Source organism: Zonotrichia leucophrys, chromosome 2 (assembly GCF_028769735.1).
Source record: "Zonotrichia leucophrys gambelii isolate GWCS_2022_RI chromosome 2, RI_Zleu_2.0, whole genome shotgun sequence".
Lineage (NCBI taxonomy): Eukaryota > Metazoa > Chordata > Aves > Passeriformes > Passerellidae > Zonotrichia > Zonotrichia leucophrys.
The window spans coordinates 8,506,153-8,533,468 of NC_088171.1; the positions used below are offsets into that span (position 1 = coordinate 8,506,153).

At 42.1% G+C, this 27,316-nt stretch overlaps 1 protein-coding gene across 5 annotated transcripts in view; it reads left to right on the forward strand.

Moving 5' to 3' along the window:
* Positions 1–20,692, forward strand: part of DPP6 (dipeptidyl peptidase like 6) — a 571,605-nt gene extending 550,913 nt beyond the window's left edge. For all 5 annotated transcript variants that reach the window (XM_064703886.1, XM_064703887.1, XM_064703884.1 and 2 more), the window contains exons 17-26: positions 3,931–3,978; positions 7,136–7,234; positions 9,619–9,688; positions 12,451–12,645; positions 14,032–14,086; positions 14,949–15,054; positions 15,876–15,934; positions 17,188–17,260; positions 17,358–17,431; positions 18,414–20,692. In XM_064703886.1, the coding sequence (XP_064559956.1) occupies positions 3,931–3,978; positions 7,136–7,234; positions 9,619–9,688; positions 12,451–12,645; positions 14,032–14,086; positions 14,949–15,054; positions 15,876–15,934; positions 17,188–17,260; positions 17,358–17,431; positions 18,414–18,560 (926 nt within the window). In that variant the 3' untranslated portion in view covers positions 18,561–20,692. The remainder of the gene's footprint in view (positions 1–3,930; positions 3,979–7,135; positions 7,235–9,618; positions 9,689–12,450; positions 12,646–14,031; positions 14,087–14,948; positions 15,055–15,875; positions 15,935–17,187; positions 17,261–17,357; positions 17,432–18,413) is intronic.
* The last annotated feature ends 6,624 nt before the right edge of the window (positions 20,693–27,316 follow it).

Here is a 27,316-nt window from a genome sequence, read left to right on the forward strand (position 1 = left end):
CCCAGCCCAGTGCTTGAAGAAGGAGTCAGAGCTTTTCATTTCTCCATCTCGAGGTTGTTTGTTGTTCCTTAGCTATAAAATACTTTCTCCTGCCCTGCCAAGGTCCATCCAGCAGGACAGTCCAGGCACTCTGCCTGCCCCTAGGGTAGTGTTATCTCTTTATACTAAAAACTACTTGTACAATGTTTACAATTACTTTCCAAAACCTATCACCCAAATCTACTTTTCCACCCTGTGATAACTTCACTAATATTCTGCCTAAACTGTTGTGGCTTGCTGATCTTCATATAAGGTTGGTAATTTGCTCCACAGGTCATAATCAAACCCACAGGTGTTTTGAGCTCTGTGCCAGGGTCTCTGAGACCCCTGGCAGGGGTCTTGGCCATCCTGGACAGCCAGAGGGATGTCCTGGGTCCTGACAGCTCAGTATCTGCTTTACTTTCTTAAAGTGGAGGGAGATCTTTGTGTTTTATGCTTCAAGGAGCGCCAGTGAGTTTTACCCTTCAAGGATCCCAGCACTCCCATGCTCTCAGGACCCCTGTGAGCAAGAGGCAGAGCAGTCACAAGGTTCCTGAGGAGGGCAGGAGGACACAGGGGGATGGATCATCAGTGCAGACCAAAGAGCAGAAGCAGCAGAAAGTGCTGGGGCTCAGGAGTCCCCATCAAAGCCCCTCTGGATGGGCTCTGGAGGAAGGAGACAGAGCAGGGGATGTCCTCACCCTGCTTCTGTCAGCTCCCAGCAGCTCATTGAACAAATTAGGTTTCCCTCTCAGATCCACACATGACAGTGGATGGCATTTAGCAGATGGCATGTGTAATGGGACTGTCACACCAACACAGGTTTAAAAATAAAGCTGGGGAAGTAGTTAATGAATATACAATTCTCCTTTCAAGGAATTCTTTCTGTCCCTGTCAGGCATTAGGCACTCAGCTTGTGAGTGCTGAAAGACTTCTGATGTGTGTGCATTAAAAGATACAGTTTAGCATGTAACTGGGTTGTTTTACTTTAAAAACCTCAATTGAAATAAGCAATTTATGTCATTCCTAAAAAAAATTTACTTTTTCTTCTTGATGACTTTCAGCCCACTCACAAGTGAATTGCATTCTCTAGTTGGAGTGTTATCACTGAGAATATTTAATATTAAGACTAATCCTTTTCACAGAGATGATTCTACTCTGTAGTTTCCTGTCTTTATTATTTTAGCTTGCTTTTTAAAAAACAAAAATCAGGCAATTTAAAAATCTACTTTGCCAAAAACACTTGTTAATTTTTATTTAGTTTTTTAAATTTCATATTATCTCAAACTGAATATCTTTATATAGGACTTTGCTTAAGAACATTGATTTGGGGAGATGGCACAGTAACAGTAGCAGTAGTTAGTAGAGAGACTAACACAATATATATAATACATGTAACTTCCTAAACTACACACTAGAATTTCTCTTTATTTAATAGTTTCTCACCATAGCTCTTTCAGTGCCAACAACAAAAAAGGAAAAATATAATAGAAAATAAAAGGATTCTATGCATTGTATTTCTCTCTTTATCCCCTTCTTTTTGTTGGCATTTTGGTGTTAATTAAAGGACTGCTCTAGCTCCAACTGAAGCCATTTGGGAGGATTCCTTTTATTTTCAGTGATGATTTTATCATGCTTATGTTTATTAGGTTTCACTGCTTTTCCAGCAGTCTGGCTTCTGGGACTGCAGGGAAAAAGCAGGGCAGATGTACAAATAAATATGGTCAGCATATCAATGTATATCAGTAGGAGAAAGGTAAATTCAGCTAAATCCTTTTGAGCAAACCTGTTTTCCTTAGTGCATTATAATTCACCTTCCTGCATTCTAAAAGATGGTGCTAACAAAAGAGTTGGATTGTCACAGGAGGAGATTCTTGATTTAAAGGAAATAAAATCAGGTTGCCATATTAGTCAGGTTAATTATAAATAAAATAATTTTCTGCCTTTTCTCTGTATAGGTAAAGCCTGGATGAAACACTGCCTGCAATGGGATGCGGCAGCACAGGGAAAACCACTGACACAATTACAGCACCTTAAAGCTTTTCTTGCTCTCAAGAACTTATTTCATGCACCAAAGCAATGTGAATGGCTCACAGGAACCTGCTTTTGTTGCCATTTGTGTGAACACTCCCAGTTACAGCATTTCAGAGGAATGTTCTCAGCCAGCCCTACACAAATTGCCATTGCACAAGTGATGATCCCACAGGATTTGGGATTTGTAGGTTGAACAGCTTCAGAAGGCAACCTAAAAGGCTTGAAATCTCAGGGAATATCATCTCTTAAAGCTGTCTTACTTTCAAAGCTTAAAGAACGTTGGGGTTTTGATATTCAGTGTTCAGCTTTGGGTGCCTCACAACAAGAAAGACATTGAGGTGCTGGGACCTGTCCAGGGAAGGGCAACAGAGGTGGGGAAGGGTCTGGAGCACAGGTCCTGTGAGGAGCAGCAGAGGGAGCTGGGGGTGTTTAGGAGAGGAAGAAACTCACGGAGATCTTATCACTCTAAATCTCCTGAAAGGAGGGCGCAGCCAGGGGGGTTGATCTCTCCTCCCAAAGAATAGTGATAGTGCAAGAGGAACTGGCCTCAAGTTTCACCAGAGGAGGTTTAGATTGGATATTAGGAAAAATTGCTATTCCAAAAGATTTCCCAAACATTGGAACAGGCCAGGGAATTGACAGAGCCACCACTCCTGGAGGTATTTAAAAGACAAGTAAACGTGGCACTGAGGGACGTGGTTTAGTGGGTTTGGCAGTGCTGGGTTAATGGTTGGACTCAATCATCTCAGAGGTGTTTTCCAACCTAGGTGATTCCATGGGTCTCTGGTTCTGTGATCTTCCCACAAGCACAGCATGGGAACCTCCTGGCCCTGCTGCTGGGATCTCTGCTGGGCACACACACTTTCCCCCAGCTGCTCACACCTGCTGCTGTTGTACCACGTTACATTGTGGGGAAAGGGGAGGATAGTGAGATATCCACTGTCTCTGGGGTGCAGAATTCACTGTTTCATCACTGCAGGGCCACTTTCACCATCCTGAGCAGTATTGTCAGACCCACAAACAGGCATGGGAGCAACATGTGAGTGTCTGTCCTGGGTCAGCCCACCTTGGCCCAGTGTCCTGTGTCCAAGAGCAGTCACCAAATGACAACTGAAATAAGAGAGAAGCTGACAACCATAATATGAGTTGATCTCATGTACCATCCCATTTTTCTATCAATCACTCACCTGATGGTTTTCTGAACAAGAAGGTGTTCAGAAAGACACCTCAATGTCTTTCTTGTTGTGAGCCCAGATCACTGTGCTAAGGACTAAAGCACCCTGCAGCATCCTGTGGTTAAAACTGAGGCATCCTGAGTGCTGCAGCATCCTGTGGCAGGGAATTGTGTGGTTCACTCTTGTACACTGCATAGTAATGATAATCCTCTTTGTATAACACTGACTGATTTCAATACCCAAATGTTGCATTTTAAGAAAGAATATGTGGCCCTTTTTAGTGTGAGACCCAAGCTGGTGTTTAATTCATTAAGAGAAAATAATATGCAAAACAGCAATATTTATCCATAGCATACAAAATGTAAATGCTTTGTGCTGTGATGTTTGGGTGTCATTAGAATAATTTTAAAGGCAAGTGATTTAATTGTGTTTGTGCTAATTATAATGTTTACAAATTAGGGAAAGATGCATTTAGTGGTCTGTTGGGAAAGAGCTTTGAAACCTCACATGTCTTTGAGTCTACAGTACTGTCATCTAGTCATAAACTCTTTCTAACACCAGTGTGATTTGCTTTTCAGATTACTCTTGCATGAAAAGCGAGTCCCAAGAGCCTTCAGCTCCACGGAATTCAAACCCAGGTTCACGTGTGTGTGTGTGTGTTTTGACAGAAATTTAACCAAGTTCTTTTCTCTTCCTTTCACAGGTCCCCGTGTCCCGATGGTGACGGTTCACAACACAACAGATGCACAGAGTAAGGATGGGCTTGAGCTTTGCAACTCTTCAGAGAAAAGCAGCCAGGCAGGACACTGAGATGTGGCTGCTCTTTGCTAAACTCACACTCCTTGGGACCCCAGACTCTGCCTAAATGCAAGTTTAGGGGGACTTGCAGAGCTGTTGTACTGCCATCACAATAGCTGCTGTTTGGGGTGAAAAGACTGGTTGGGGCATGTTTATCCTCTGTCTCAAAAAAATGCACAATTCAAATCTCTCTTTTTGTTAGTCTTCCTCTGATTTTGTTTTGCATCCCATATATAAGAAATAAGATAAGATAAATATAAGAAATATTTAGTCTAATCTCTGGTTTTAATAAAATCACTCTGATATGAATTATCAAAGATAATGCAGAGGAGGGAGCCCCACAAGTGGTGCCTCTGCCTGGTTCCCAGATCTGTCCATGGAGATTGTAGCACTTATTGTTTGGCAAAGCTTTGTCATGCTAATGATTTGCATCTACATCAGTGCAAAGCTGGAATTATTCCAAAAACAGGTTTCATCCCTCAAAATACTTGGCACTCTCTATAACCATTAGCAGACTGGCAATGCAGAGTCCAAAAATCCATGGAGATTCTGGGGTTCCACTCTGACAGAGTGTGGCATTGTCTCACGTGAAACTTGATTTATCTGCTCCCATCATTTTGATGGGAGAACATCATCTTTCATTTTATCAAAGAATTTAACCCAGCCTTAACTGCAGTTAAGGACTTCAGGCCCTGATTTTACCCAAATATTAAGCAACACCTTTAGTTTATTTCTATCTGCTTTATACACAGTCAATACCAGTTTATCAAGTAAAAGTTTTACTTATCTGGATTTACAGCACCTCACTGCTCTTGTCTCAAAAGAAAAACAGAATGAGCAAACCAAGAAATTTGGTTTATATACTAAAGATTTACTGTGAAATGCTGACCTGCTTCATTTCCCACTGAAGGCAGTGAGAGTCACAGGAAAGGCTTTTGGCAAAAGGGACTGTCAGGTCCTTCTTCATCCTAGCAGAGCCTGAGTTTGGCAGTGCCCTCTCCAAGGATAACCCCAGAGCAGCCCAGCTGATGCCCACAGGGCCCTTCAGACAGGAGAGTTTCTTCACCCTCTTGCGGCTCCAAAGTCAGTTTTTTTCTCCCCCACTTTTAATAAAACACCTGAATTTTACCGTAGACATGGAGGTGTCTGAGTGGCTCTACCAGCATGGGATAGGGCTCTCATGAGTGGTTTCATACCCTCCTGTACAGATTTATAAAATACTTTTAGGTGAATAAAATGACAGAAAATATAAAACAGAAACAGTAAATGAAGAGCTTTAAAAACTAAACCAAAACACACCAGGACTAGTTTTATTTTGACAGATGCATATGAGTAGTATCTATTACACAGAGAACTCAGTCTACTCATGTGCAGAACACATCCTCTACTGAAATTCATGATTTTCTGCATACAATTACCATTCCCCTGATTATTTTCCTTTTTCCCCCTCATTTTTTTGCTTTTGAATAAAGGGCAACTGACAGTTGCATGTTACTGAATTTACTTATTTAATATGAACCCATTACTCTATAAAAGGGAGTCTGCCTCTGTATTCTGCAATAATCTGATAATAGTGAGTTGCACTGAATATTAGAGAATGCTTACATTTAATTAAGCAATGACCATTTGTACTCCACAGACTCAAGCTCCCTGTGGTCCTAAAGCAAAAAGGAAAGTCCTTTAGGAGATATGCCAATCTTTTTATTTCCTCCCCAGTCTTCCTGGCTTTCTGTGAATGTAATTATATGAACAAATAAAAGGGCTTGACTAAATTCCCCTACGTGACAAGCCCCTTTCTGCTGATAAAGCTACTTGTGTATGCCATAATTAAATGAGAATCTTAATATTTAACTAAACGTAATAGGCTGTTGCTCTGCTACTTTTGTGGGGGCTGTGGCTTTGATAAAGGGCCAGGCTTTGCAGAAGCAGGGTGAATAGTCACTGAAGCAATAACTACTGCTGAAAGATCTCTGAAATATATTAACTGGGAAGGGCAAGAGTTTGTCTGCCTGGCCAGTGAGAGCAGGATGAGCAGGTACCAGAATTGTTATTTGAGGAGCTCAAATAACAATTTATTTTTATAATGAATTTATATTATATTGTTATATATTACATTATATAACAATTAATTTATTTTACATATAAATTCATCAGAGTGTCTCAAAAGGGAAGTTGCAGTCAGGGACACACAAATGGGATGTGAAATCTCACCCTCCTGGGTTCATTGGCAGAGATAATGCCCTGGATCCCCCTGGTTCACACCCAGACTGATGCCAGGGGAATGAGCAGTGCCTAGACCAGGATTCCCTCACCCCAGCCCTTGAATCCCCTCTCCATGGGGCTCAGAACCTTTACCCACACATTTCCCACCATGTAAGACACACAGCCTGAGGTGTCCCCTAAAGAGGAGACCTTTCTCTGCCAGCTGGGAAGGATTTCTTCTTTCTGCTGCTGGAAGGGGCTGCTCTTTCTAGAAGAGGTTCAGCAGGTAGAGCACATGGCCAGGATGAGAGGATAAAAGTTAAATTCCAGGAAGGAGGAAGGAATCCTCTATATCAGACCTAGAAGTACTTGGGTCAGACACAGAAGCAAAATGTAAATTTTTTTAAACACTCCAAAAGTCAAGACTGCTGCAAAACCTGATGTTACGGGTTTGTATGGGCTTTGTCCACTCTCCTGCCCCCATGGCTTTCCCTCCCATGGATTTTATCTTGCGCAGCAGCACAACTTTGGCTGAAGCCCTCCATAGTCTCCTCCCCTTCCTATTTATTATCTATAATTTGGATACACCCTTGAGGACCTCTTCACTTGAGATCTATCTTGGCATGATGGGTGGATGTCTGACTGGGACCCATGGTAGTGTCCCAGGTCACCTCCCCATCTCCTGCAAATCAGCTGAATGTCTCTGATTTCAGGACTACAGCTTTTTGCTAATGCAGAACTTGGGAAGGGTTTCAAAGATTTAAGTGAATTAGACTTCTGTGAGGACTAGAAGGAAATCCATTTGTAAGGAAGCTTGTTTTGTGTATATCAAGGTGACTATAAAATGCTAAAATGCATTTTCACAAACTGTGCCAATTTTTTTTGATCTTGTCTTGTTCTTCTTTCAGAAATTTTTGAGCTGGAGGTAAATGAAAATGTGCAGCTGGCTGTAAATGACAGGCAAATGCCTAAGGTAGAATACATGGAAATCAAGATAGATGATTACAGTAAGTAGCACCTTTCTTCTCACTTATTTTTCTCTTTCACTGCTGTAGCTGTGAAATGATACAGCCATCCTGACTAGACTGGCAGGAGGAAAAATGACTTTGACTCTCAATAAACTCACACAGTTTGCAAAGCACTCTCCTGGAATGTGCTACATAAGGAGGTTATTACAGAGGCAGAATTTGATGAGAACTCAGCTGAAGAAAGGCAAAATGATAGGGTTGGATTTTTTTTTACTCTTAAAACTTTCTCTGTGCAGAAAAAGCCACTCTGGGAAATGACACGTTGGGGTGCCCCATTGTTGGAAGCTTTTCCCTGCGTGTGTGTGTGTCATTTGAAATGGGTTTGGAGTGGGATAATGTGTGTGCTTGCTGCCTACAGCTGTGGCTGCCTCTCAGTGCACAACCTGAGCTGCAGTGAATGAAGATGACTCTTGCATGACTGCCCTTTGGAGTCACTCAGGATTCTTTGAAAAAGCTATGATTTGGGGAGGTTAAAAAAAAAAAAAAAAAGAAAGAAAGAAAAAGAAAAAAAGCTTTATGTGGAAGAAAAAAAGGAGATTTCACCTGTAGTAAAGAAAGAAGAGACTTAGAGCAGTTTGCACCTGCAGCTGGTGTTATTTCTACCACTTGTATAATCATTCTCCACATACATACATACATACATACATATATATATATACACACACATATATATATATATACACACATATATATATACACACATACATATATATATATATATCCCAAAGAGGGAGAGAAAAGCCTGGTGGCAAACAGCCAAAATGTAAGCCTGTCTCTGTAGTTGTACCTGAAACAACCTAAAAAAAAAAAAAAATCTCCTCTGGCTGTAGGCAGATACCTTCCCCATATGGGGAAAATCCACATACTCAGAGATGCACAAAGACTCCCCAAAATCCCAGCCTGCATGTATGGTGGCGACTCTAGAACAAAACCCCAAAGACTCTGGGTTCAAAGTGTGGCCCATAATGTTTCCCATGCCAGAAGGAGTGTATTTCTGAGGCCACAGGATTGGAGTGAAAGCAGCAAGATGTGCTGAGGGCAGGTTACTGATTGCAGCCATTTCCAGAAGTTATAAAATGTGAAACAAAGGCTGGGAAATGGCTGCCATTTGAAAAGGGTAACAATGGCCCTAAAATGTTCTGTTTGCCACATGGGCATAAGGAACATAAACCAGTGCATAAAATAACAGGAACAGACATGCAATTCCAAGTTTTATGGACAGGAAAGGATGGATAAAGAACCCACATTTCCCCCATGAGCCAGCTCATGTGAGACTGGCAGTTTATTAGGGATAACTCAGCTTGATACTAATTTTTTTAAATACAGGCCTTATTGCAATTCTTCTCATTTAACCAAAAATATACTTGTGTGTATATAAATATAATAAATACAAACTGGCCATTCTGCTGTGCCATCCCTGTGTTTCCAAAGCTTTGGGCTGAGCAGCTTGGGGAGCACTGCACGTAGCACTTTGTAATATTTAAAGTCAATCCATGGCCTTTTTGGCTGTCCCTGGGCCATTGATCCAATTTGCAGCTATTAGCATTCAGATGGAATAACTAATTAGGCAGAGTGTCAGGCAACGATTGCAAAGCAAACCACTTAAACCGTGCTGCTAATCTGTGTATTAATCTACTGAAAATGTTCCTAATACCAATTTAATTGCTGAGCCTTTGCTAATCTAGATTGTAGTTAACATTTCAAAAATGAATGTGCTGTTGTTGATGCAGAGGGGGTTTTTATGGAGGCATTTTTGTCTACTGATACAAAGCCACAGAAATGACATTCAGTTAAAAGAAGCTTTAGTGATCACACCTCTCCTTTACATTGGTTCTGTACCAGTATAACTTGGGCTTCAGCACCTTTGCCTCCCAAAATTTAACCCTTTGGAAGTTAGGATTCTCCCTCTGTCCTCACACCATTATAGCAAAATAATTCTATTTCTCCCCCAGCCACCATACTTAATTGGGTTTTAAATTACCATTTTCATTGCCAATTTTCCTCCCTCTCTGCTGCCCTGAAATATTGATTTCTGTCTGCGTCACTCATCCAGCTGCCAAAAAAGGAAAATTGTAGCTATTGACAGATGTTAATTGAACGCTGTAAAATTGATGCATGACTGAGCAGCTCGCACTGTACTCCCCATTTACATTTCTTGTCACCTCAGCTATCACAATGTGGGTCTTTTCTCTGGCAACATCTGTGTTTCTAAGGTGATATTCACCACAGCCTCTGAAGAAATCCCATTTTGCTCCTACTTATCTGTGGCCAGAACACCAGAAAAATCTCTTGGAATCATGTCAGCATTCCTATATCGAAGATACGTTGTTAATTGTTCTTTTTTTTTTTTTTTTTTTGCTTAGGATTACCAATGCAGATCTTAAAGCCAGCAACCTTTGCAGACACCGCTCACTACCCCTTGCTTTTGGTTGTGTAAGTTCTCTCTTGTCCTTTCTGTTCACATTATCAGGGCAGCTTGGAAACCTTGGTCATGATCAGAAACCTCTAAGATATTGTTTTGTACAAGGAATGCCAGATTCCATCACACTGTTTCCTACCCCATCTCACTTCACAGCTGGGAGAGGCCAGATGTACATTCCTTCTTTCCCAGGTTTGAGCCAAGGTTTTCAGCTCTCAGGAGGGCTTCCTGTTGAAATCCTGCAGAGCAAATTTGGGATTTTGTGAAGGCATTTCATGCACACTTCAATCACTTGTGGGGCATAAATGGGAGGAGGAGGAATGCAAGATGAATTTTGGCTTCCTGTCCCAGTACTTAGGGCACCCACCTTGTGATTAACAGGTAATTTTAGAGTGGAATTCAGTCAGCCTTACTAGAGCTTAAATTTTAGGTGCCCTCATGCAGAAATCATTCTCCTTTAAGTGCTGGTGTTTGCTGAAGTGACAGTAAAGAGAGAGCTGGAAACCTTTGAATATCTCTACAAAGATAGCATTTATATTAAATAGGAAGGTCTTCCTCCTGGCAGGCAGAGCAGATGGGTATTTCTTTATGCAACATTTAGTAACAATAATGCACATTACTGAGTGGGGTTTTTTGGCAATTTGGAAAGAAACTGCGGGAGGGAATTGACTGACCTTGGAAGAACCCGTTTGGCCCTGGCTGCATCCCAGTGCATCCCTTGCTGCCTGCCAGGGAACACCCCATGAGAGAAAAGCCTCATGCAGGAGGGATGAATGCCTGGTGAATGCCTGTGCCACCCTGCACAACTCTCCATGAAGGACAAAGCCACTGCAGGGAGCGTGTCATTGCATCATAGAATTACTGCAGAGAAAACCTGCTTCATTTCCAATGTGCTCCAGGAAGATTGGCTCTCATCAGGCACCCAGCACTTGATTAGGCTGCCCCTGGAGCTGGGTGGGCCAGGGTCTCGCTTGGATAAATGTAAATGACTGGAGACACATGTGCATTGAGGTCCTGCAGTGAAGTGCCTGATGTCTCTTAGAACCCCAAAAATGACAAAAAAAAAGCAGATAAAAATGCCAGTGGCTCTACAGTAATCTCAGCCTAAAATTATTACTTAAAGTCATCATCATCATCATCCCTTGTTTTTTCTGAGCTGCCTGGCTGAAGTAGGGTCTGTATTTCTCAAGATGGTTCCCCTGTGCAGGATCAGACCCTAAGCAAAAGGGTGAAGAGGAGATCTTGCTCACTCCTTTCCCCTTCTCAATTTTGAGCCAAACTGGGCATTATTAAGCTGTTTTTTATAACTTCAGAAGAGTCCTTTCCCTCTGTAGTTGTGTGAGGCAGTGATGACAGAACCACTTCAGCAGAAATTAAAAAAGAGCTTTGGGGAACGTAGAAAACAGATATACATTAGAGCAGAAATAATAAAGGCAAAACTCAACTGACACCTGGTTACTCACAGGAGGAATCCTGACCAGTTAGAGATGTGCTTGCTGGTATGGTTCAAACCTCAGCTTGGGGGCTGCTGTGCACAGAGGGAGGCAGAAACCAACCCACAGCTTTCACCCAGCCTCAAAACCCACCCCACACAATCATCCTCCTGCACACCATTGTGAGACACAACCGCTCTCAACAAAAATACAACAAAGAACTACATAAGGAAAAAGCTGCAGTGGTGGGAACTGCCGTCGTGGCCAGTTCATCTTCAAGATGGATGCTCAGTCTTTTATACCCCTGGGGGTTGCATCAGCCAGCCCTGGCCCTTCCCAAGGTCTGTCAGTCAGCTCTTTGCCATTTTTTGGTGGAGACTGCTTTCTTGTAACTGGATTGGAGGTCAGGTGTTGCCATGCCTCACCCCCTAAGCACCCCCAAGCTTTTCCATTCCCAGCTGCCCCATGCAAGGGACACCTGTGCAGCTTCTTTGTGCCTGTCCTGGACAGCCCAGGCTGTGTGATGGCAACAATACAGGGGGGAAAGGGAACTGTGGGGAGAACAGAGGACATCTAAACTACAATAACATAACTATGTTACAAATGGTGTTCAATTTGTGTTAAATTAGGGCTGAGTTGAGAATTGTTGTTTTGGGGTGGGTTGATGAATATGTGCTGTGGGTCCTGGGGAGGGACATCTAAGGTTTGGTGGGAGCGATGGTCAAAGGGGGCAGGGGGTTATTGGACTTGACCAATCATTCAATGCCCTGAGGAAATGATTGGTCCAGAATGAATATCGATAAGGACCATGAGAACGCCGGAAACTGACCAATCAATGAGTGGATCCAAAACCCACCAATACTGGACCTGAGAGGGGTTATAAAATGAGGGTTTCCGTTGAGTTTGGGGTTCTTCTCCTTTTGATGGGCTTACTTTTTGGGGGGAACTCAGCGTGTTTGGGACACGTTATTTTTGGGTTGTTGCGTGGGAGTTTGAGCTTATCTCAAACTCTCTGTCCCCTGTAATTGGTTTTAATAAATGAGCACCTTTTTCTTCTCAAAGTCTGGCCTTGTTTAATTTTATAACAACTATACATCACTAAAGCTTTTCTTAATAGTCACAAAATAGTTATCATTAAATTGCAAGAGCCAATCCTCTCCTTATCCATCTACAATGCCTGCAGCATCCCAGCATCACTTGCAGAGACTGGTGTCCCCTTCCAGAAACCTGTATTCCCTCACCCTGCCCCATGGGGCTGTGGGTGCCCATCCCACAGCAATCCCACAGCCCTGGGGAGGGCGTTGGGTGCTGTTACCTTTCCTTGACGCCCGTTTCTGTTCCAGGGATGGCACGCCTGGCAGCCAGATTGTCACGGAGAGGTTTGAGGTGACGTGGGAGAGCGTCATGGTCAGCTCGCACAGCGCCATCGTGCTCAAGTTCGACGGGCGCGGCAGCGGCTTCCAGGGCGCCAAGCTGCTGCACGAGGTCAAGAGGAGGCTGGGCCTTCTGGAGGAGAAGGATCAGCTGGAAGCTGTCAGGTGAATGGCACTGTTATTGAAGGAATTCATTCATTCATTCATTGGGATAATTGTTACCATTATGTTTTCTGGAAAAATATTCTTGCCCAGGATTCTTCTCCTGGGAAGCCTCAGAGAAAAAGGAAAACAATATTACCTCATTTGCTTCTCCTGTGTTTTGCTGCTTTGGTTTAGATATTGTTTACCAACAATGTTTCATTGGTTTCATGTGAATTGTTTTTACTTAATAACCAATCACCATCCAGCTGTGTCGGGGCTCTGAAGAAAGTCACGAGTTTTTCATTATTATCTTTTAGCCTTCTGTATGAATCCTTTCTCTGTTCTTCAGTATAGTTTTAGTATAGTATTCTTTAATATAATGTAGTAACATAAAATAATAAATTAGCCTTCTAAGAACATGGAGTCAGATTCTCAATTCCTCCTCCATCTGGGGAACCCCGAAAATACCACAGACAATTAATCCAAGACTCATTAGTCCTGGTTGCTTTAATAATGTGTAGGGTAGAGCAAGGAGATGGGAGGGAGGGACAATATTGTGCAATCACAACTGCATGTGAGAGGCAGCTCATGTCAACCAGAGGAGAGGGAGAAAACCAAGCCTTAAACAGAGCTAAATTAGAGCACACTTATCTGTATCACATGTTCAAAGCCTATTTATTTTTAGCTCTGTACAGTCACACAGCTACAAACAAGCAAGCTTGAATATCTGTTCCTACATTAATCTTTTGCTAGCCTGGTAGTTGGAAAAAAATCCATCTTTAAATCCTTAAACTTTTTAAACAGAATAACCAAGGCAAAACCCTAAATGTCAAGTTCTGTCATATTGTTAGATTTATTCTGCACATAATCACATTAAAACCACTATCAGAGTATTGCAATAGCTGTGCAATGGCTTATTATGGCTTCCAGAGGTAGTGCAGGTTATTTGTTGCCATTGCTTGGTCAAATCCAACACATGAGGTTACAAGATTAAATCAGAGAGATCCATGTGAAAGCAGCTTGGCGTGATTTAGATTGTCTGTGTCAAGGGGAAAGGGCTTTAAACTGAAAAGGGATAAGTTTAGATTAGATATTGGAAAGAAATTCTTAATTGAGAGGATGTGAGAACTGGCACAGGTTGCCCAGAAAAGCTGTGGGTGCCCCATCCCTGGAAGTGTCCAAGGCCAGGTTGGATGGGGCTTGGAGCATCCTGGGATAGTGGAAGGTGTCCCTGCCCATGGCAGAGAAGTTAGAACTGGATGAGCTTTAAGGTCCCTTTCAGCTCAAACCATTCTATGAATTTTTTCTGGGGCTAGTTTAATTTAAAGCTGATTAAAATTACTCTAAGTTTTGCTCTTAAAGAGAAAAATAATTTTAACCCATTGCTTTTCCTCTCTCATGTTCTAGGACAATGCTGGAGGAGCATTTCATTGACAAAACGAGAGTCGGTGTGTTTGGGAAGGTAATGCTGTGACATTGCTCCTCTGTGCTGTCCCAGCTGCCTGATATGGCTAAACAGCTGAGTTAACCCTGACTTATTGAATATATCAGTGGTGACTTTTTTATTATTATTTATGTTTGGGATAGACTGCACCTTGCTCAGTGATGTTAAAGGTGGAGGCTTTCATTTCACCAATGTACTCATCAATGACTTCTTTTAAATTAACTTCCAAGTGCAAAAAGTGACTGTTGCACAGAAAACATCATCAGATAGTTTTGGTTGTTTTTTTTTTTTTTTTTCCCATTGCAAACTTTCATTTTATATTCACCTTGTCTCCTAAAGCCTGTGGGAATGTGGGTACATCTAACTCATGTGTACAAAAACCCTGTGGATTTCTGAGGCTGATTTGCCACGTGTGCCTGGCTGGGAAACAGCCACTGTAAAGTACAAACAGTTTGAGATGAGAGTGGGACTGTGAGTATAAATTGTTTACTTGAGAGACAAGGGCTTGGAGTGGGCGAGGAGAGCTGCACGTAGAGCAGCATCTCTCAGGGAATTGTTAACAGGCTGGCAGCAGTCACTGAAATTGTGATGCTCATTTTAAGTAGAGAAAGTCTGTAAGAGAAAGCAAGCATTTTGGAGAGGTAACAGATCTGGTTAGAGCTACAGCCATAGAGTGAGATGAGAAAGGCCAGCGCTTGGGCACACAACCCTCCTGCCTCCAGGAGATGTCCCTTGGTTTGTGTTTCTCCAGAGCAAGGTGTCACAGGCTCTGTAATGGCCAAGCATTTGCTGCAAGGTCTCAGCTGCCCTGTTTCTGAACCCAAAAGCAGCACTGCCTCCCAGCAGGGTCACTGATACCCCTGTCCTGTTTCTGTTCCAGGATTATGGTGGTTACCTCAGCACTTACATGCTTCCAGCTGGTGAAGACAACCAGGTGTTCACCTGTGGAGCTGCTCTTTCCCCAGTGACAGACTTCAGACTATATGGTAAATCCCATTCCTCAGCCCACAGACCCCCCTGCTGACCACAAGTGATGTTTCTTCCCTATCCTTTAAAACTTGCCATTTTTCTTTCCCAAGATCTTACTTATTTTATATTCTGTGTCTTTTTAGGAGTAGCCATACACCTTTTTTCCCCATTAAAGCAATTTAACTGCACCAGTGAGACCAACCATGGTAGTTAGAGCGATCAAATAACTTTATTAGTCCTTTTAAATAAAGGAGAATTGTCTTTAAACCCCTCTAGCCTTTTCCACCAACCACCACCAGTGCCTTGAACCTGTTTCCTTCCTGCCTGAAGCACCCACCCATGCAAGCTGAGGTCCAGTCTGCCTGGCCCATCCTGCCTCTGACCACAGCACTGCCCTGCACATGAGGGTCCTTTCTCTCAGGGACAGCAGTTCCCTTTGCACTTAGTGCCACTGAAATTCAGGGGGCTGCCCGGGAACTCAGTGGTGTTCAGCCAGACTTCAGGAGCTGTGAAGTCATCCCTGAGACCAAAGGGAACTTGCTCCATGTGGAAGGAGAAAGGGACACAACCTGATAGAGCTCTTCTATCTCAGTTGCATTAACAAAGAAAAAAAAAAAAGGTTTTTCTGATTTATTTAGAGACCAGAAGTCCATGGTGATGATGACAGACTGTGGTATCACCAATATCCTTAGTTCATTTTGAAAAACTTTTAGAAATTCGTCCTCTATAATTAAGGCCGTGTTAGAAAATAAGGTAGTTTTTAGCATTTACCGTATTTGACTCAAAAGCACCAGTGTATTCTTGACTGAAAGTGATATTTTCATTTTTTCTCTTCAAGCTTCAGCCTTTTCTGAAAGATACCTGGGTTTGCACGGGGTTGATAACAGAGCATACGAGGTAACTGCATGGACACTGCATTTCCCTGATAAAATGTGAACTGGGTCTGAACTCTCTTTCCATATGCTCTCCTTTGGGAAGGCAGCAAGGTTTTGCAAGAGGGACTCTCTAGTGGAGCTCTGAAGGTGTCCTTCAGTCTGCTTACTGCTTTTCTTGTCTTAATAGTAATCGTGGATGAAGTTTTTATTGATTAGCCCTGGTGTCTGCCTCTGTAAATTGGGTAAATACAGTTTTAGAGATTGAAGGAGCTGAGTGACTCAAATGTGCCCAAGAGGACGCAGTGTCATGACCTCCAGGAAAGTTCTTGCCAATGATCTTGCCACTTTGATTCTCTCTGAGATAAACAAATTCAAGTGAAACTCATCTTGACTTTCTCAAGCTTTGTGATATTTCAGATAGGCAGAACTCTGTGCCAGAACTGAGGAGGACATGGGAAAGGAAGCACAGAACCAGTTAATAAAGACATTGTTTAATACATGTGATGGGATCAGTTGGATCCTGTGCTGAAATTACTTGGAGGCAAAACCTGATAAAGAATAGTCACACAAGCAAAATTAATTATAGAGAAAATCTATTCAGCTTCCAAGCCTTGTGTCCAGCCAGAAGATATGAAGGTAGCAAAGGTCTAGCATTGTTCTCACAGAGAAAGCAAATACCACCCTCACAAGGGAAGATTCATCCTGGCTACCTAAACTCTGAGTTCATTTTCTCTCAAATTCTATATTAGTGCAAATGCTTTTTGTTCTTTTAGAAATTGTTTGTATTTATATTCCCTTGTGCATCTGAAAGACAGCTGAGGACAAAGGTGTTCTCAACAGTGGACACTTGAATTTCATATCAGATCATCCCCCAAGCTGCCAGAACTCATTGAGGTTGGCTTCCAAAACACACAAAGTCCCTCCAGATCCATGAAGTGTCCTTAGGCATAGGCACATGGGCACACTTTTTTTCAGAGTTTTTTGTTCACTTTGATATTTTTCCATGTATTCTACAGTTCAGGCTTTTATGGAACATTATCAGAAGAGAGGAGGATCTCTGAAATGTTCCTGCTGCAGACATTGCCCTGCCAGCACAGGGTGGGGGTTTATTTTACCTCTAGATTTATATAAGTAGCCAGGAGAATGTGGTGTGCTGGGGCCTGCTTGTTATCCTGGTGATAAAGCATTAAATGGAAATAAGCACTTCTATTGCCTCCATATAAATTGCTAATTCCTTACAAGTTTTTAATCTTATTGCAACCTTTACCTCCACAGATCAGCAAATTATCACACAGAGTCTCATTACTAAAAGACCAGACATTTTTGATCATTCATCCTACTGCTGATGGTAAGTTATCCCATCATTTGAGTTCATTATATGTTTGTGATAGCTTTGATTTTTGTTAATTAAATGTCTCTTTAATGATTGCAATCTGTTTTTACAGAAAAAATCCATTTTCAGCATACTACAGACCTTATCACACACCTAATTAGGGCAAAGGCTAATTACAGCTTGCAGGTACAGTATATGTTTCTTTTTTTTTTCTATTTGAACAGTTATTTCCCTGTTTCAACTCAAGCTGCTGTTATGAAGCAAGGTTTGAAAAACCATTTGCAAACTCAGCCTGGCAGTAGAAGTAGCACCAGCATATCACATGTTTCTATTAGTTCCATGCTTATGTGGCATCAGAGTTTTGGTCTGGACCGTTGTAGAACAATTATTGAATTACAGTAAATTAGGTTGTGACAGACATTTCCCTAAGGAATTTATGCATGTTGACTTTCTTTGGGAACAACAGAACAAATTCAGGGTGAATTTTGGGGAAACGAGGTTTTAAATCAAACAGAAAAGTTACAAAGATATATGTCACCTAAATCTGACATCCCACTGGGAATGGCACAGCTCCACTTTCCACCAAATTGTATCTCTTTTTTGCTGAATGGTCCATGTCTAAGCCATTAAATCTTTCAAAATGAACCCACCCTAGCATCCCTGCCTAGACAACCCATTATGATCTACATCAAGTTACCTGCTTCATTTTATTGAAAAGTTGAGTTTAAACAATTTAATTTCTGGCTTCACCATTTTTTTTTCAATTTATTTACTTCTCCAGCAATATTTATTATATTAAATTTTTTAACTAATGACATTTTTGCTTTAAAGCCCTCATTTTAGTCAGTATAACCTAATGCCATTTCTCTCCAAAACTGAATGTTTTTTGGTTTACACAAGGAAAGTGTGGGCTGGTTCTTCTTAGACTGAACCCATTCAGAACAGAATTAAATGGAAAATCCTTCACCCCAGAAAGGTTCCTTGTGAAGGAAGAAGCCAGTCTGCACTCAGAGCACTGTGGTGCCCAAATTACCCTGGGCTCATGAGCATCCATGGGAAGTCCCAGGATGCTGAGGAGATGCAAGGGGTTTGCAGCTCAAGCTGCAGGTGTGGGTGGTCTCCTGAGACTTTCACTCTAAAAGTTGTTTATTTACCTGTTTCTTTGCAGATTTACCCTGATCAAAGCCATTACTTCAGCAATGCAGCGTTTGAGCAGCACTTGTACCAGTCCATTGTCAACTTCTTTGTGGAGTGTTTCCAGGTTCCAGACAAGCTCCCACTGGCCCCACTGAAAGAGGAGGAGGAGGATGATTAACCCTACTTGTCCGTGCTAAGCACAAGGCAGATCTCTCTGACAATATGCAACTGGATCATTTTCCTGAAGAAAGAGATGTTGTTAGCATGTATTAAAAAAAAAAAAAAAACAAAACAAAACAAAAAAAAAACCAAACTGAAAGCAGCTCCTCTGCTTTACTTGACGGCAACTCCTTCCTAAATGGAAGAACATTAAGCATGGTGAACTCAGCAGAAACTGCTGTCTGAAATAAATCCATCACAACCAACATCTTTTTCTTTGGTTGGGTTTTTCCTTTTTTTTCTTCCTTTTTTTTTTTTGTTTGCCACAAAATGACTTCTAGAATGAAAATGGGAAGACGCTGAACTTGAAGGAACACCCCAAGAAACCACTTTGAGGACTGGAAGATTTGATGTCTCTTTGCAGTCAAGCAGTCAAGCAGTAGCAGTGAAATCCATCATCCACATTAAGGTTGCTATAGTTAGCATCACACTGTGTCAGAACAAAAAATCTAATCTAATACATGGAGAAGATTATAGCACAATTATTTTGAAGGATACAGCTTCAATTCATGCACTTGCCTGCTCTTTTCCATCTCCAGGAGGTTTGTCATTGCTACAGGATACACAAACCCAGATGGGCAAAATATCACTACAGCTACACTGATCTTAAACCTCCCTGTAATTATTTGTTAATTCTGTATTGCTTTTACTTCTGTTGTTCATTGGGTCTCATGCTTACCTTATTAGCTTCTCAGCTTGTTCTGGATGGGGAAAAACATAAAATTAATTAACCAACTCACTTTAGACCTCAGGGGTCTAATGAGGCAATGGGACTTGAGCTACCCAGATATTAAAAGATCTATTGGAATAAAGCAAAGAAAAACTCACTCTTGAGTTCCCAAAATAGCTCTTGCCAGCAAGATTGAGTATTTTCTTTGGCAGCCTTGAGAAATATGCACATAAATAAACTAAATCAGCTTACATTGAGATATTTTTTATTGCGATGTAGAAAAATATGCGACAGTCATGATTATTCTTTCTCTTTCTTTAGAGTTGGAACAAATGGTTGGTAACCTGCTAGGGAACAGCTAGGTGAGGCTGTGGTACAGGAATTTGTACCAGAGACCTCACACATCATCTTATAAAGCCATTTAAACAGAGACAATGTGCAGAGATTTACTGCACATGCTGTCTGTGGCTTAGTTTTATTCCAGGTCAATGATTAGCATATTCCAAACACATTTAATTGTCTCTTCTTTTCACACTGGTTTTGACAACCATAAAAGAAAAAAAAAAAAAAAAAAAGAGGATTTTTTTTTTGCTTTAAAAGGTGTAACTGTTCATTTGAGCAGTGGAAAGCAACTTTTAAAACTCCTTGTGAAAACATTAGGCTTTCAGAAAGGAATCCAACCTCCATCCACTTCCACGTGCTGCATCATAGGAATTTTGACAGTGTCGCTCCTTGTAAAATATTCTGACCAAATGTACAGCCAGTATTAATACTGTATATTTCATTTTGTTGTATATAAAGGAATGTAAGTCAGCTCTTTGTCAGATCCCCAATCCAATATTAGTCTTGTGTTCGACATGCATGCGGGAACACTTCTTTGCTGGTCAGGACTCCTTAGAAGCACTAGCTTGGAAATATAACAATTAATGTCATTTCTTTTCTTGTTTTAACAGCTTGAATGTCAATGCCAGTTCCTACTTTTTACATAGTACTGTGGGTAAACTCACATCCTGACAGCAATGATGATGTTTCCATTGTGTTCTTTAGTGTGTCTTTTTTCTTACCTTTATTTTAAGCTTTGAATGTTGGTTGTACTTTGACCATCATGAAAAAATATATTGATAAACCACAAGAATTACCTAGTTTGGTTGGGATTATCTCCTTTAATTTACAGTGCATCGACATTGTGTGAACAAGAACTACAGTGTAAATCTGCTTTATCTGGCAAAAAGCCAAATAGACCATGAGAATGCTGCGTGTCCAGATTTTGCTACGCTGAACAGGCTCGAGAGCCTGAAATGAACTTGAACTGAGAAACGTAAAAATCTGCTCTGTCCACAATCTTTTTGTAGAAAGAACTTTAGGATGTGGCATGGTAGTGTTTGTTCATTCATGGAATAAAACATTATTTTACCACCCTGGTTGCTACTGCTGTTATTTTGTGTTAAATTACTAAATTAGCATTAAGTTTCTGGAAGTGCTGTTTCTGGTTGAATTGAGCCCAAACTGGCACGTGCTGATTTGCTGCTTTTGTCCCATCAGCTGACACCCACTAGACCAAACCAGATTTAGAAGAAGAGAAATTTAATAATTCAAAGCAAAACCAAGAAATGATTGAGGACGCTTACTCCAGTCTTTTTTTCCAGCAGATCAGGAAACAAGAAAATGGAGCACTGGGACAGGGAAGGACAGATTGCAACAGTACAAAATAGCTTTGTTGTTTATTTTGTTTAATTATCTAAATGCAACTATTATATTTTATTGTCCAAACAAATCAAGCTTGTACTCTCAGCTCCCTGGCATATCTGGATGCCATAATGTTCAATTGTGGCATCCCAAAGAGGAGGAGAACTAATGAGCAGTGCCCTAGTAATTCAGAAGAAAACCACAGAGGGAAAAATGAAGCATTGCTGGTAGCTAATTAACAAAGCCAGGCAGCCAGCCATGTTTGTGACTGTAGGTTCAGGCATAGAGCTCATAAACCCATCCAAGCTCTGCTCATGAGCTCAAGCCAAATAAACACTGCTTCTTTGAAGGGTGGGAAGAAAAAAAATTGAACAAGAAAGGGAATGTGGGATGTTCCTATGGGAAGAACAGTGAAGCCTGCTGTTTGCAATGGGGAAAAATGACATTTAGTGGGGGGGACCAAAGGTACCAGGCCAGTTCTGGTACCTGAGACGTACTCCTGTATCACAGGCATCTTTTATGAAAAGTCCTTTCCTTATGATTTTTTCTCCTGAGAAGCTGAAAGGCCTCAGGAACAAAATGTAAACAATGATTATCTGCGGCTGTGGAATGCAACAGGTGCATCTGTGATTGGTCTCAGAGAGTTGCTTCTAATTAATGGCCAATCACAGTCAGCTGGCTCGGACTCTCTATCTGGAACACAAGCCTTCGTTATCATTCCTTCTTTTTCTATTCTTAGCTAGCCTTCTGATGAAATCCTTTCTTCTATTCTTTTAGTATAGTTTTTATATAATATATATATATATATATATATATAAATAAATCAAGCCTTCTGAAACATGGAGTCAGATCCTCGTCTCTTCCCTTGTCCTCAGACCCCTGTGAACACTGTCACGCTCCTGTATTCACTGTAGTGCTCATGTTATCCCAAACCTCGCCTGGGCTGGCAGTGACCAGGCTCTGGATGTTTTAACTTTGCTTGCTGTGTCTCAGGGCTCAAGTGCCCTGCAGCCCTTGCTGGGGCTGGCACAGATCTGCCAGACCTGCCTGGCTGAGGGCTGGGCTGAGGACAATTTTCCTCCTTGACCTGAGTAAGTTGCTGGCTCCCAGTGGTGCTCATTCCTCCCTGGACTTATCTGCTTTCCACCGGCAAAGGAAGAGTAAATGGCAGAAATGGAAAAAAATACAGAAAAAGCTCAAGGTCTCAGCTGCCAATTCCTTAATCGGCTTGTTTTACTGAGCCCAATGTTTGCTTATTTTTATTCTGCTCTCTAAAGTAAAGCTCCCATCTGGAGGCTCAGAGTGGAGCTCAGATCACTTGTTGAGATCTGCCTTCTCTTTCCACTTCATCTTTCCATCCTCTCCCCATTCAGCATGGTCACAGTCTGAAAGCAAACCCAGCTTTAGAACTCCTTTGGAAACTAGGAAGAGACAAATATAAAACCAGCATGGTGAGCCCCCTCAAAAAGCCATAACCAAAATAAATTCTTTATTCTAATAGCTAATGCATGATGAATTTTTTTTGTTTTGCTTTTTGCTTTGAGACATTCATGAAAAGTCTCAGATTAAATGATGCAACATTCTGACTCCTCACTGGAAGAACAGCTTTAATCAAGATGTCCATTTCCATGACTGAGCAAAGAAGAGTAAAAAGCAAATACAGATGGAACAAGGCCCCAGGAAAGCACAAAAGTAAACCATGCTCCAATATTCCTGTGGAGTAGCAAGGTTCCCTCCAGGCTGTTTTGTTTTCTTTTTTTTTTCTTCCTTCACTTTAAATCTATCTTTTGGGTCATTTTAAAGCAAGAAACAACTCTCTGAGCTGATGTGAATGCTCTCATCCTTGCTGGGAAAGGAATCCTTGCAGTGGTAACAGCTGTTGTCAATGTCCTGAGCTGCAGTTTGTGCTGAGCAGTTCCAGTAACTCGAACTGACATGTAATTTCCAGGGAGTATTTGGAACCTGCCTGCAGAAGACCCTGAACACCTGCTCCCCACCACTTTGCTTGGGAGCACTCAAAGTGAGGTTAGTCCTTTACCCAAAAACCAAACCCAGAACAAATCCACAACAAGGCAAATCCTCTGCTCCACGTTCTGCCCTGAAACACCACAGGAAAAGAGTGCAGAGAGTCAGGAGCCCAGATTCTGCCGGTTCCAGCTCCTGGTTGACTTTTGCTCCCTCTAAATTCCCATTTGAATGTGCAGAAATCAGGGAATTGAGGAGGTTCTTTTGCCTGTACTCAGCTCCATCACCATCAGAGCAATGCTGCCATCACAGGAGCCATGGCACACACGGGGACACGTGGCCACCACAGGAGGCTGGTAAGTGATGCCAAAAGTTTGTCATCTATTAAAAAGTGTTGCAGAGCAAAGGGTGAATAAGCCCAGAGGTGGGATAGCCCATCCTGAGACATAGTCCCTCCTCTGACAAGGGTAGAGAAACAGGGAGACTCTCCAGACATTTTCAGAGAGACTCTCCACACATTTTCAGTCTGTGCACTAAGGCAGGTGCCAAAAGGCAGATGAGAAAAGCAAGACTAACACATTAAACATAAATTTCCTAGCTATCAAGCCTCTGTAGGAAATCTGTTGGAGTCTAAAAATCAATGTGAGCTGAAGACAGCTGAGATCTGGCTCCCAGCTCCTCCTTGGAGCTGCTCATCACAGCCAGCACCCTCGGAGCCGCCAGGAGCTAGGAGCACATGTACCCGTGATGATGTTCAGAGTGCTGGAGGGTAACAGAAATGGGCACATTCTCACCCAAAAGCCACCAGCCATGCCTGCAATTTTATCCTGCACCTTGTGCTCATGGAAGTCAATGGTCACTGAGGAAAGTAGCACTGGAATGTGAGCAGTAAGCACATGTCAGAGAGGGACTGGAGCCATGGCAGGAGCAGAAATCACTGCTCCTAGTCCTAGTCCTGCAGGACTATCAGCACCAGAGCTGGTGATAAGGTTTCTGTCAGATGATGGTGATGAAGGTGTTGTAAGGAACAGCAGCAAACAATGTCCCAGCTCTGAGCGGAAACAAAAGCCAGAGCTGTGGAATCATTTTTAATCCTTATCGTCTCTGCACAGTAGGCTGCAGTTCTTCTTGAAGAGGCATTTTTTGAAAGTAGAAGCCCCAGAAACATTAAATTCAAACCTCATGTCTCTGTGATCCAGTAGACTTTTGTTTTAGCTGTGATGATTCTGATAATTATATAATTTACAAGGAAATTGGGATAGGAGAAAGTTTTTCAATTGTCTCTAGAGACAGGCTGTAAACAATTTATCTGCAACAGAGCAACAGCAGCCACAAACTCAGCCCAAGCTTCCTTTAAAGTATTTGTAACTCTGCCTCAGCCAATAACACTTGGAAAACTACAGTCTTTACCTACCTCAGGATTTTAAAGAGAAAATATTCTTCATCCCCTCACTCATCATCTTCAGGAAAGAAAGTAAAGAAGAGGAATTAATCCCCAATTCATTGGATAGAAAGACTTTCTCTATCTGCAGTATTCCTGGGTTACCTCTTCTGGGAACTCCTGTAGAAAGATGTTTTTAGGAAAAACTTACAGTGCCACAGTTTTTTCAGGACAGATGTCAGCCAATCTCATGGAGGGGTGTAGATGCAGATGTCATGGAACATCTACATGGAATATCTCTGCAGCATGATGCATCAGGTTTTAGCTTTTATATTTTTCAGATTTTGTGCTGCTTTAGTTTGTAGCTCTGAGCCTCTTATTAGGGGATGGTGAGCTCTCTTCACAGAGTAGGGAGACAAAACAATTCCTTCTCCGGCTGGGGACCAAGGACAAATGATCCAAATCTCAGGCTCAAGAGCATAAACAATGGTGGAATGAAAAGATAAAAACAGGATGGGACTTCATAACCTAAAGCTGTAATTGGACAATTAAATCCAAGATGCAAACGGAGCAGAACTTATAACTTATAAAAGTGAGAAATCCTGTGAGCAGTTGTGCATTTTGTGACCATTTTGGTTCATCTTGGGTGCAGCCCTGGCTGGGCTCTTGTGCTGCCCAAGGTGTATCTACTGAGGCCTTTTAATAAATCCCTGCTTTAATTCTGTCTAATCTCTGTTCTAGCTTAGCCTTCACAAGGCATCAGCTGAGACAGCCAATCTAGTACTTTATAACTTTTCATTCAGACTAATGGGCACTTTATGGCACAATTTCATAGACTCATAGTTTGGATTGTGTCCTAGGGTGACTTCATGATGCTTATAGCCCCAGTGCTCTGTCCTGCTTATGCTGGATATTGAGTTTTGCTCCTTTAAGACTGGTTCCAAGAGCAAAAGGGGAGAAGAAGAGCACAGTTTGTTTTCAGAAGCTGCGCTTGCTCCCCCACATCCTGCTCCTGGACTGTGCTGTCTGCAGCACAGACATGTGGGAGAGAGCTCTCCTTTCCTTTTTAGTTAGTTTGTTTTTAGCCAGCTGAGGCAGAGAAGTTCCCTGGACTGTGGTTTTTTTCTTTTTCTTGGAACTATTCTACCCTTTTCTGGACTGAAAACCCAATAAAACACGAGGAACTCACACCTGTGGGCACCAGGGCCAGGGATGTGCATTTCCAGCACAGGAGGGGCTAATAAGAGACTGTAGCTCAGCTTACTCACCCCACAACAAGGACTTTCTGAATTTGCCATCTCTTCAGAACAGCAAGAGGTTTTATTGTTTAATATAATTCTTTTTTTTTATGCTTGTGGATACTTTGCTTGTTAAATAAACAGGTTTTTCCACTTTCCTCTGAGGAAATCTTTTCCCAAACCAGTTGGAGGAAGGGCTACTTGAATCTGCTTTTTAGAGGGACACATTTGGAAGCTTCCTCCCAAATCTGCCCTAAACCAGGACAGGTTGTAAGGGACCTAAAAGATCACCAGTTCTGACACCCATTCCAACCCAAATTTATCCAGCCAGCTCCCTCTGCCCCCTTCCTGAGGGCACACTCTGTGGGCTGCATGGTCCAGGTAGATCGGGGTGAGCAGAGCAGCTGCAGAAATCTCATTTCATCCCAGAAAACAGGGACAACAAACACAGAAAGTATTTTATTTGTAAAGGAATGATTCCTAACCCCTCAGTTTTCTAGCAAGTTGCTGAGCAGAGCACAGGCACTTGCTATTTTGTATTTATTACACTTCACAGTGCTGGGAAGCTTTGGAGGGGTAGGATGCCATCTGCTGCTCCAATGGGTTACTTGCTCCCTCCTCATCCCTTCACAGTGGGCAGCTCCCACTAATAGGAGAAATTTGAAATATATTCAGAACATTTGTGAAGTGAAAATTTTTTCATCCATAAAAAAAAATACACTCTCAGATAATAGAAAATGGAATGAAGGGTTTAATCTCACAAGCGCTGGCTCAGTTATGGAGAAAAGTTTGTGCATTGAACAAGGCATCCTAGAGAAGACACAATATTTACCCACAGACCAGCTTGCCAAGAAGATTGGATTTTGTATGATTTCCAGTTTAGTGCCAAGAATTGCTGTTAATTCTGCCAGCACCCATCCCCATTACCGCAGAAACAATCACCTCCACATCTGTGATGGCCTGTGACCCTGAGATATGGCCCCAGCATGGCTTTCTAAAGCCTGTAGAGTGAAGAACAAATTAAAACACCCCATCAGCTCTCAGGGACTGGAACTTAAACCTGCAAGCAAGCTCTATTAAGTCCGGTAATAGACACCAGTCATACTCAGCCACACAATGGAAGCAAAAGGGGATGAATAGCACTCCATCAGCTCCGGCACTCCAGAAGTAATAAGCATCATGCTGGGCTCACTGCACTGACTAATCCATAATTTATTTGGCTTCATAAATATCAAAACATACCACAGCTGTTAGTACTTCAGCGCAAACCCTGCAAATATTGCTTCAATTATTCAAGAGCTCATTGCAGGAGCCAGTCGAGTGCTCCGAAGGTGCAATTACAGAAGGTATCTATTGCTTGGGAGCCTCAGCAGAGCAGTTGTCACCCAGGCCCCTGAGGCAGTTGGTACAGGGAGTGCTGGGAGCACCAACAATAAGAGAACAAAATTGCTTTTCCCTCAAAAATAGCCCAAAGCCTTGAGCCCCCACAGGAAGGGATGCAGGAGCTTGGTGGCAGCACTTAGAGGGGTTGTGTGTGGTCCCTGAGAGCCTTCAGAGAGATGTCAACCTCAGCATCTCCCTCTGTGGGATGCACAAATGGTCATTAAACCAACAATCCCAAATTTACCCTTCATGCAGGACAGGACCCTCCATGCAGACAGAGCCAGACTTGAATGAATGATCAGGTCCAGCAGACAAAGTCACGTCTCCACCAAGGAACCTTGTGATGGTGTTCACAGGGGTCTGAGGATGAGGGAAGAGACAAGGATCTGACT